Source organism: Triticum urartu, chromosome 3 (genome assembly GCF_003073215.2).
Source record: "Triticum urartu cultivar G1812 chromosome 3, Tu2.1, whole genome shotgun sequence".
Lineage (NCBI taxonomy): Eukaryota > Viridiplantae > Streptophyta > Magnoliopsida > Poales > Poaceae > Triticum > Triticum urartu.
The window spans coordinates 114595697-114606962 of record NC_053024.1 but is presented as its reverse complement, the minus strand read 5'-3'; the positions used below and the strand labels follow the sequence as shown (position 1 = coordinate 114606962).

The 11266-nt window shown below is 44.1% G+C and overlaps 2 protein-coding genes across 2 annotated transcripts; both read right to left on the bottom strand.

The window, feature by feature from the left end:
- Positions 1–241: 241 nt before the first annotated feature.
- LOC125546721 (probable prolyl 4-hydroxylase 7) lies at positions 242–1855 on the bottom strand. Its single transcript, XM_048710875.1, has 5 exons — positions 1829–1855; positions 1617–1721; positions 1180–1246; positions 775–944; positions 242–616 (listed from the first exon to the last, which is right to left on the bottom strand). Exons 1-5 carry the CDS (start codon positions 1853–1855, stop codon positions 242–244), a joined length of 744 nt encoding a protein of 247 aa, XP_048566832.1.
- Positions 1856–3528: 1673 nt separating this feature from the next.
- Positions 3529–4618, bottom strand: LOC125548117 (zinc finger CCCH domain-containing protein 1-like). Its single transcript, XM_048711797.1, has 2 exons — positions 4103–4618; positions 3529–4005 (listed from the first exon to the last, which is right to left on the bottom strand). Exons 1-2 carry the CDS (start codon positions 4539–4541, stop codon positions 3764–3766), a joined length of 681 nt encoding a protein of 226 aa, XP_048567754.1. The 5' UTR covers positions 4542–4618; the 3' UTR covers positions 3529–3763.
- Positions 4619–11266: the final 6648 nt, after the last annotated feature.

The window sequence follows — 11266 nt, the reverse complement described above, 5'->3', positions numbered from 1 at the left end:
AAAGTTGCTGGAATGCAAAGATGCAGACAAGTGTGATTATGCATGCAGGCATTGTCTGACGGAACAACCTGAGGTCAGAATTAATTTTCATAACTTTATAAGAGCAGCCAATCCAATACATGTGTACTACATTTCCTGAAAACAGTAAAGGTTATCTGTCGACAGTGCACAATTTGCTGAATCATTTTCCACTTACAGCACCAATGTCTGTATTAAACAACGAAAATGCTAAGAGACATCCCTAAGGGCAATGCACGAAAACAAAAAAACAGCTCTTCCTGCAAGTGCCATAGTAGTCTGGACTTCCAATCATAAACACTGGATTCTTGTCGCATTCGCCGGCAGCAGCCCAACTGACACAGTTATCATCTTCATCGGTGCAACCATCATCCTGAGAAGGTTCTGATTTATCAATCTTGCTGGCATGCATATGTTTTATCTTTTGTGGCGAGCCATTTCTCCCCTTACTGGCAAAACATGCCTCATACTGGCTGTCCTTGTTGGCGATTCCGTCAGGCCTTGAATTGAACAGCAGAATCACGTTGCCCTTGACAGGTTTCACTGTGTAACCAGCACAATCGGAAGGTGTCCCTTCCTTGGCTTGAGTATCCTTCAGCTGCGCACATATATTATATACAGATTATTATCTCCTTTCCACTTTTCAGTCAAGGAAACTACATATCAATGTCAGTGTGACTAGTCATTCTGATAAGGACTTTTTTTAAATGATAAGGACTTCTTCTCACAATTAAGACTGTGTGATAATGTCATTACCTCGGATCCCGGGAAAACAGTTTCACCACCTTGCTTGATATCAGAAAGGTACATGAAAAATGTCACAAGCCTATTGGCACCACTGCTCGATTGAGTTTCTTCCTTGTTAGGGTCACTTTTGTTTGCTCCAAACTTCAAAATCTGCATGCTCTCCCCATGCTCTGAGACCACTAAGAATGTCAACAGCCATACATCTACTCCCTCCGTTCCTAAATATTTGTCTTTTTAGAGATTTCAAATGGACTACCACATACGGATGTATATAGACATATTTTAGAGTATAGATTCACTCATTTTGCTCCGTATGTAGTCCCTTGTTGAAATCTCTAGAAAGACAAACATTTAGAAACGGAGGGAGTAGCTAGCAAGGTTACACAGAATTACAAAAGAGTAATTGCAAGGAACAAGCAATATCTTTTGGAATAAAACTCCATAATGATATCCTATCTTCAATCTTCGAAACAACTATGTCCTTTGAAGGGAGTACAAAACATCAATTTTTAGAAGTAGAACAATCCAGGGCTTAGTAGTAGTAGACCCTAATTTGATATACCTCAATTTATAAAAGTTTAACATCTACTACTATATATCCAAAAGAATGCGCACTTTCTTCACAGATTGCAATATCAAGAAAAACAATAACTCTGACCTCATTTAGTTACATGTCTGTTTATTCACACAGGTAACACACAACTAAGCATTAACCTACAGATGATATGGTAGAGGATTGTTAAATAGAGGGATTCAAGGTCTGTTTAATTTTATTTTCTCTGTCTACATTTTCTTCATGGTTAGAAAAGAGCCAGTCATGAAAATATCATGAAAGGAGTATGTATGCTCACCTTGCTATCAGCCAGGCGAAACAGGAGGCCTGCGTCAATATTTTTCTGGGAAATATTTGTAGCACCATCATTAACAAGTAAAGATGACCCTATCTTACTATGTGCCTGCAAGAATGAAAACATGGCCTTCAATAACATGATGCAAGTTGTTTTTTTAATAAATAACCTGAATGCAAGGACTGAGCTGTGATACGGATGATGGGATAAATTACCATAGATACTAAGTGGCCACACTCCATGCGAGAGAGAAAACCTTCATACGAGAAGACCGTAAATTAAGGTAAGAAACTTGGGATTTGTCCACATAAAAAGAAATGAGCATCTGAGTACATATGCAACTATAAGTACAGAAGATCTTTCATGCACCACACAATTTTTTTATTATAGAAAATGCACAAGAAATTCATGGTAACAAATGCTTAACTGCTAGTACAGAGGAAAATCAAATGAGATGTTGTTTAAGGGTACACATCATAATGAGATGACGAGACAAACCTGGGATGCCACGAGAGTCACTTTGATTTTGAAGGGTCAAAATCAACATGTGAGCTTGGAGTAAATGAATCATTTCTGGAGCTCAGCAATTTTGGTTGCACAATGTCCAGACCAAACCTGAAAAGGGTAATAATTGGATTGCACATTAATATCTTCCATGAAGGGAATATCATATAATTGTAATTTACTTTCGGGAACTGGGTGTCGACCGGTTGGCTAGAAGCATGTGTGCAGGTGCACGCCCAGTCTATTACCCGCGTTCGAGCCGTGTACTCCGCAGGGCACGCCTCATGGTTACTTCTAATTTTAAAAGCCACAAACATTTGGCGCGCCTTCAAGGAAAAAAGGTAATGTACTTTCTCACTATAATTGACTTAGCTCTTTCTGTAGCTGATGCTAAATTTCCATTCTACTCTCCTAAAAAAAAGCATTCTACTTCAGTGGCAATTGACAAGACTAAATTGACAATGTAAACCGTGTGATCATCAAAGTATTTCACTCAAGCTTCCAGCCAACAAGTAACCTGATGTCAGTTCGATAGAGGCACACGTGCGCGGTTGCACAGCCAGCCCAACACAAGCGTTCGACGTTCGACCTAATGTCAGTTTCTCAACTGAAAAGGCAGACATTTGGCGCGAAAGAAGCCACAGGTATTTTGCGTGTGTCCGAGAAAAGTTTGTAATACTTTCTCATTATACTTGGACTTGCCCTTTTCTGTACCTGATGTTAAACTGGCATTCTACTATGATGTTAAACTGGCATTCTACTATGTTATACTTGGACTGGCATTCTACTATACTTTCTCATCTTTCACTCAAGCTTCAGGCCAACAACCAACCTAATGTCAGTTGACCATCTCACCCATCAACACAACCAGTCTCTGCTATTGCTGAGGCAAGACTGTGATCAAGACTTCATGGGTTGTTGACCCTGCATTTACTATTGCAGAAACAAAGCTACCCACATCAACTACTGAAAAAATCAAAGCATAACTCAACAAAGATCCAATCCTAGAAACTGAATCAAAGCGGGCAGACACAGTTGATCCCGAAATAGAAAGACATCCTGGCCTTGTGGGGCCTGGTTACCCAAATCCAACCAGAGATCCTCACATGCACATCAGATGGATGAAGAGGAAGAGGAGCTTACTTGTGAGAAGAAGCCAGAGCGCAGGGCGGGGCAATCGCTAGACCTGCTGCCACAAGCACCAGCACGGCTCGTGATCCAGATCCCATGCCTCTTCTTCCCCGTCAGCTATCCAGGCCCCTGCAAATGAACAGATCCACATCTCTCTCGTCTTACTCTGGCTGCTACACAGCCTTCCCCGTCAGCTATCGAGGACTTCAATAGCCCACCGAGAACACAGACAGATGGCAACAACAGTGATAAAAAAGATGATATAATATGGGGGATAGGTAAACAAACAACGACGCTGGTTTATTCAGACGAATTACAGTACATAGGATTTGCATGCAGTACAACAGATGGAATTACACAACAGACAACACACATAAATACCATCATGGTAAAGTTATTCACTTTCAGACAAGATCAACCCGTCCCCTTTTTGTTTTGTTGCTATGTATCAGCAATGTCAACCATCTACTATATGGGTATGCGACCATGGTGGGTGGACGGCTGATCGATCGGTCTCACTCCTCCTCCTCCCCCGGCAGCAAGTCACCGTAGATCCCGCTGATCTTCCGTTGGCTCATGAGCATCAGCCTGTTGGGCTTTTTGCCCCCGTTCTCCTCGGTCATCTGGGCAAGACGATCACGCGCGGCCGGGGGAATCACCGGCGGGTACGGGTACACCCTGGCGGTGCCCGGGGCGGCGTAGCGCGGCCCTGGGGATGTCAGCACCTTCTGGTCCCCGGTGAGGCGAATCGCATGACCTGACAAGAAAATCGAGGGCATGTTTCGTGAGATCCGGACCCCATCGGCCATGCACACGTGCGCGATCTAGGTGGGTAGCTTAGGGAGCGGGCGTACCTGATGGTGCAGCATGGGGGAAGGCGCACCTGTCCCCGAAATGGCAGGTGCCCGTGTCCCTGAAGTTGAAGCACACCTTGCCGCCGCCGTTGACAACCCTGCCGCCGCCGGCGACGGCGAAGCCGCCGACAGGGGGGACCGGCTGGCGAAGCTCGGCGAGGCCGTGCGCGAAGGTGCAAACGTCCTCGTACATGCAGCGGCCGATGTCCTCGTACTTGTCGCAGAGCCTTGTCTTGAAGTACAGCTTCTCCGGCGGCGACTCCATCTCCATGCGCGGCCCCTGCCCCTGCCCCTCCCCCTCCGCGTCCACCAGCACGACCGCCTCCACTGACCGCGGCGGCCTCGCCGTCGCCGAGGACAGGACGATGACGTCCTCCCCCGAGCGGCGGGTCGGGGCGCCGTTGAAGGCGTTGGCGGCGGCGTGGCTCTCCCCCTCCATCGCTAGCTACTGGCTGGCGGACTAAACCCTAGGTTAGCGCAGCCGATTAGAAAGATTTGACTAGAGGAGTGAGGAGGAGCAGGTGTGGAGAGGGGCTGCGAGATGACATGAATTTATAGCGACGGAGGGGCTCGGTTTCTGGGGGTTGGAAGCAATTAATCGCTTCCAATCTGTCCGAGGCCTGGCGGGGGATTTTCCCAAATTAATTACGAATTTCAGTCAGTTCCTCTTTGCATTTCGCATCCGAGGATCGGGCGCGCTGTGCAGTCCGCTGCTTGGGGTGTCCCGTGGAGCATGCATGCGTGCGTGGTGGTGGTGCTCCTGCGTCGACGAGTTGGGCCTAAACGCAGAGCGAGGCTGCTAGTACTATGTGTGAGTGGATTTCGATGGCATTGGGCCCGTGTTCACAAGGCCATGTGGTGTGTCACATTGCTTTGCAAAGCACATCAGAGTGCAAGTTTCGCTAAAAAAAAGAAACAAGGAACAAACCAAGCACGGTGTGGAATCTCATTTCTGGCAAATCCAGTGAGTTTTTTTTTTACCAGAGCTAGTGACACGGTAGGGTGTTTCACCACCACCTTGGGGTACAAAGGAAAAAGGTTGCAGAGAGTGCTAAAGAAAAAATATACTACCATGGTGTAGTTGTCAAGGTATTGCAGCACACCCCAAACCGTAGAGGTAGAAGATTTGCCTTGGTCCTAGCCATCGATGCTATTTGGTTGGTTGAACAACTTAAAATAGATGATTATCTCTCTTTAAAAATATATAGATGCTACTTGGTTGGTCGAACAACATAAAATAGATGATTATCACTCTTTCGAAATATTTCAGGCGGCTATAGTAAGGATATCAAAGAAGAGTTTCCAATGGTAGCCAGCTTTAGCGGAGATACCGAATCAACCCGGTTCCGATTCGGAGACCAGCTGATGCTAAGACATGCCAAACAAGTATAATGCTAAAAGGACAGTAATAGATAATTCCATGTGACTAAATGAATCAGTTCAAAGAAGAGCTCCCAACGATAGCCAACTTTAACAAGAGATACCAAATCGACCTGATTCTGAGTCCGACTCGGAGATCGGTCATGTTGAGACCCCATCGGCCATGCACACATGCGCGATCTAGGTGGGTAGCTTTGGGAGTGGGCGTACCTGATGGTGCAGCGTGGGGGAAGGCGCACCTGTCCGCGAAATGGCAGGTGCCCGTGTCCCTGAAGTTGAAGCACACCTTGCCGCCGCCGGCGACGGTGAAGCCACCGACAGGGGGCCCGGCGGGCGAAGCTTGGCGCGGCCGTGCGCGAAGGTGCAACCATCCTCGTACATGCAGCGGTCAGTGGCCTCATACTTATCGCAGAGCCTGGTCTTGAAGTAGAGCTTCTCCGGCGGTGCATCCATCTCCATGTGCGCCCCTGCCCCTCCCCCTCTGCGTCCACCAGCACCACCGCCTCCACCGACTGCAGCGGCCTTGCCGTCGCCGAGGACAGGACGATGACGTCCTCTCCCGAGCGACGTGTCGGGGCGTCGTTGAAGGCGTTGGCGGCGCCGTGGCTCTCCCCCTCTATCGCTAGCTAGCTGTTGGCGCTGGGCTAAACCCTAGGTTAGTGCAACTGAGTAGAAAGATTTGACTGGGGAGTGAGGAGGAGCAGGTGTGGAGAGGGACGCGAGATGGACATGTATTTATAGCGAAGGAGGGGTTGGGTTTCTGGGGGTGCGCCGGCGTCCGCCGCCGGGATCGGGTTGGAAGCAATTAATCGCTTCCAGTTTGTCCTTAGCCTGGCCCCATGTTTAAAATTTGGTCGAAATCTCCCGAAATTTCGACAATTTTGAGGGCGATCGAAATTTTTGCCTTTCGTTCAAAAAAATTCGGATGGTTTGAATTTCTATGTAAAAAACAACATGGATCCGTTTTTATTAATGTGGGTTTCATTGGTGTACTGGTAGGACATATTTCTTCACATTGTTAGGACCAGAGTTCAAATCATGTTGCTAAAACATTTTGTTTATTTTTGCACCGAATATACATTTTTAGCAAAAAATATATACGGACCAACCATCAGGTTAGACATGCAACTTAGTTAACTTTTTTGCTGCCAGGGCACGGATGGAGACCGCCGAAGGGAGAATGCATCAAGATTAACACTGATGCGGGAGTCGCTATGCTCGAGCATAGAGGAGGTATTGGGGGTGTGGCCCGATCATCTTCGGCTTTTATCACAGCTTGGTGCAAACTGTGCCCAGGCATCACAGATCCTCTCGTGGCAGAGGCTACTGCGGTGCGTGAGGGTGTGGTGGTGGCAATGCTCCGTGGTTTTGCGCGGGTCGAAATTGAAACGGACTGTTTGGAAGTGGTTAACCTCTGGAAAACGCGCCGGAATTCGCGCTCTGTTATAGCGCCGATACTCTTAGATATTGAGGAGCTTGTTGCTTAGTTTCTTTATTTTGACATTCATCATGTAAAGAGACATGCCAATGTCCCTGCCCACCTTTGTGCAAAACATGCATGCACAATGGAGGTGACAGAGTGTTGGATGGACTCTCCCCCGGGGTTCCTGGTCACCAGTCTTATGGCTGATGTGGCTGGTGGATCATCGTATGAATAAAAAGCTCCCAATTCCCCACAAAAAAACTATGTGCTACATACTCTTTTATTTACATGTTTAAATTTAAAATTATTTGAATTCAAACAAAATTTCAGTGATTTTTCCGAAACCATTTTCAAAATTTACAAAATTCCCGAAATCTCATCCATTTCGATGGTGAGCGAAATTTGTGCAACTTCGAAATCATAAACGCAGGCCTTGCCGCGTGATGGCTGTGCGCCGAGGATTTTGCGCAATTCATTGCAAATTTCAGTTTCAGTTCGCATTCGGCATCCGAGGATCGGGCATGTGGTGCAGTCCGCTGCTTTGGGGTGTCCCATGGAGAGCATGTGTGCACCCGGAAGGTGGTGGTGGTGGACCGGTGGTGCTGTGGTGTTTTGCCCGGAGCGCATCGAGGGCGTCGGCGAGTTGGGCCTAAACCTAAACGCGGGGCACGTGAAAGGGCGAGGGCTACTACAGGAGTGTGAGTGAACTGCGATGGCCCTGTGGTCTGTCACATTGCTTTGCAAAGCAGAGCAGAGTGCAAAGTTTTGCTAAAAAATGAAACAAGGAACAAACGAAGCAGGGTGCAGGAATCTCATTTTTGGCAAATCCACTTAGCTTTTTTTTCACCTGAGCTAGTGACATGGTAGGGTGTTTCACCACCACCTCGGGGTAGAAGGAAAAAGGTTGCAGAGAGTCTGCTAAAGGAAAAAAAAATACACTACCATGGAGTAGCTATTAAGGTATTGTAGCACCCCAGACCGTAGAGTTAGAAGATTTGCCTTGCTCCTAGCCATCGATGCTATTTGGTTGGTTGAACACCTTAAAATAGATGATTATCTTCTTTTCCAAATATTTCAGGCGGCTATAGTAAGGATATCAAAGAAGAGTTCCTCATGGCGGAAATCCAACTCGGTGGCCAGGGTCATTTGCTCCCGCTCAGAAAAAAATCAAAACAAATACAAGAAAAAAGTAAACAAAAATCCAATTTTTGTGTGATAGATAATTTGATGCGTGAGGTCCGCTTCAAATTTCAACACATTTGGACATCTGAGCAGCTCTTGGCAAAAAAGACAAATCGGGTCAGAAGTGTGTGAACAGTAAACTTTTTTACAGACCCTGAATTTGTCTTTTTTACCGAGAGCTGCTAAGATGTCCAAATGAGTTGAAATTTGGAGCCGACCTCAAACATCAAATTATCTACCACACAATTTTTTTTGGATATTTTTGAATTTTTCTAGTATTTGTTTTGATTTTATTTCTGAGCGCGGGTGCAAATGAGCCCGGGAGCAGAAACTCTGCACCCCCCATGGTAGCCAGCTTTAGCGGAGATACCGAATCAATACGGTTCCGATTCGGAGACCAGTTGATGCTAAGACATGCCAAAAAAGTAATGCTAAAAGGACAGTAATAGATAATTCCATGTGACTAAATGGAGCATTTTAAAGAAGAGCTTCCAACGATAGCCAAGTTTAACAACAGATACCAAATCTATCTGATTCCTATTCCGACTCGGAGACCAGTCATTTTGGGACATGTCCAATAAATAATGCTAAAATGATAGTAGAAGATAATTCCATGCAACTATAGTAAAGGTTTCAAAGAAGAGCTTCCCACGATAGCCAACATTAACAAGAGATGACAAATCAATCAGACTCCGATTCAGAGAACAAGTGATGCACGTGTCCAACAAGTAATGTTAAAAAGACGGTAAAATATAATCTCATGCGAATATTTGTAGCATTTGAAAGAAGTGCTTCCCATGGTAGCCAACTTTAACAAGAGATGGCAAATCAATCTAATTACAATTCCGACTCGAAGACCTATGATGTTGAGACATGTCTAATAAGTAAGTAATGCTAAAATGATAGTAGAAGATAATTTCAGGAAACTATATAGTAAATATTTCAAAGAAGAGCTTCCCATGATAGTCTGCTTTAACAAGAGATGCCAAATCAATATGATTCCGATTTCGACTCGGAGACCACTAATGTGGAGACGTGTCCAATAAGTAGCATTGAAATGGTAGTTGAAAATAATTCCAAGAAACTATAGTACATATTTCAAAGAAGAGCTTCCCACGGTAGCCAACTTTAAAAAGAGATGACAAATCAATCTGACTTATATTCGGAGAACAAGTGATGTTGAGACGTGTCCAACAGGTAATGCTAAAAGAACGGTAAAACATAATTCCATGTGACTATACGAAGGATTTCAAAGAAGAGATTCCCATGGTAGCAAGCTTTAACGAGACATATATACCAAATCAATCTAATTCCGTTTCCGACTCAGAACCAGTGATGTTGAGACATGTCTAATAAGTAAGTAATGCTAAAATGGAAGTAGAAGATTATCCCAGGGAACTATATATAGTAAATATTTCAAAGAAGAGCTTCCCAAAGTAGCCAACTTAAAAAGAGATGCCAAATCAATTTGATCCCGACTTCGACTTAGAGACCAGTGATGTTAAGATGTGTCGAATAAGTAAAGCTAAAATGACAATAGAAGATAACTCCAGAAAACTATATTAAATATTTCAAAGATGGGCTTCCCATGATAGCCAGCTTTAATAAGAGATGCCAAATCAATCCGGCTCCGATTCGAAAAACAAGTGTTGTAGAGACATGTCCAACAAGTAATGCTAAAAGTACGGTAAAAGATAATTCTATGCAACTATATGAAGCATTTCAAAGAAGGGCTTCTCATGGTAGCCAACTTTAACAAGACATGTCAAATCAATCTAATTCTTATTCCGACTCGTAGACCAATGATGTTGAGACGTGTCTAATAAGTAAGTAGTTCTAAAATGACAGTAGAGGATAATTCCAGGCAATCATAGTAAATATCTAAAAGAGCTTCCCATGGTAGCCAAGTTTAACAAGAGATGGAAAATCAATATGGTTCTGATTCCAACTCGGAGACAAATGATGTTGAGATGTGTCCAACAAGTAATGCCAAAATGACAGTAGAAAATAATTCCAAGTGACTATATATAGTAAATAATTCAAAGAAGAGCTACACAAGGTAGACAGCTTTAACAATGAGATGTCATGTCAATCTGACTCCGATTAGGAGAACAACTAATGTTGAGACGTGTCCAATAAGTAATGCTAAAAATACAATAAAATATAATTCCATGTGACTATATGAAGCATTTCCAAGAAGAGCTTCCCATGGTAGCTAGCTTTAACATGACACTAGATGACCTATTGCGCCCTATGCACGAAGACCAAGGGCGCGAAGACCAATTGAAGCCAAGAAGCCGAGCAACCTATGAAAACATGATTTATGAATGATCCACAAAGGAGAAAAAACCCAAATGCAATAAGAAGTTATGTGAACTGCTTGGAGGATGTTTTTCTTGAATTGCGTGGAAATGATTATTTTCATATTGCGTTTGTATTTGCCTTGTATTTACTAATGATAGATAATTGTGATCATTGCCTATGGATCTCCTTGGTGATATGAGCTATTTGGTTGAGCAGGTGAACTAATTCTAAAATTGTACATCGTCATTTGTTAGATAAGGGTGTAGTACATTCATTTTTCAAATTTGGCCTTTCTTCATTTCGATGCCATGAGAATAACCATGCTTTCAGATGGGGCTATTGTAGGAGATATGACCTAGAGACAGTAATAACAGTTATTTTGTATCTCCAAGTTTGTAGTGAATGTTTATGTTCCATGCTATAACTGCTATGATTCCCGAGTCTGCAATAACACGAGGCTCAGAGGGAAACTCATATGCATGTGTGGTATAATAAACGGTAAAATGTATTCCTAGTCTTGCCTCTAAACCTGGCTCAAGTATTGCATGATGATCCTGTTTTCCTGATCATGGGCATGTCTATGCTAGAAATTTTGAGGGCACAATGTTAGTAGAACACTTGTGTTGGATTGACCCAAATTGATGTTATGCTATGAGATACATTCATCACAAGTTAATGGTTAATAACACAAAGAAGTTAATGTTTGCATAATTCCTTAGACCATGAGATTATCGAATTCCTTCGTGCTTGCTTCGTGAACTTTGGGGTGTGTTAAACGTCATCTGTAAATGGGTGGCTATTTACGGCGGCTTACAGGTTCACAGAGAAGTATGACTAGAAACCAGATAGCTCAAGATTGGGAATTGCTACTCCAG

Coding starts and splice junctions, on each gene's coding strand:
- LOC125546721 (XM_048710875.1), bottom strand. CDS start 1,855: ATGGAGTGTGGCCACTTAGTATCTATG. Junction 1,722..1,828: donor GTGGCCACTTAGTATCTATG/GTAATTTATCCC, acceptor TCATTCTTGCAG/GCACATAGTAAGATAGGGTC. Junction 1,247..1,616: donor TTCGCCTGGCTGATAGCAAG/GTGAGCATACAT, acceptor CTCCCTTCAAAG/GACATAGTTGTTTCGAAGAT.
- LOC125548117 (XM_048711797.1), bottom strand. CDS start 4,541: ATGGAGGGGGAGAGCCACGCCGCCGCCAACGCCTTCAACGGCGCCCCG. Junction 4,006..4,102: donor CCCCCATGCTGCACCATCAG/GTACGCCCGCTC, acceptor TTTTCTTGTCAG/GTCATGCGATTCGCCTCACC.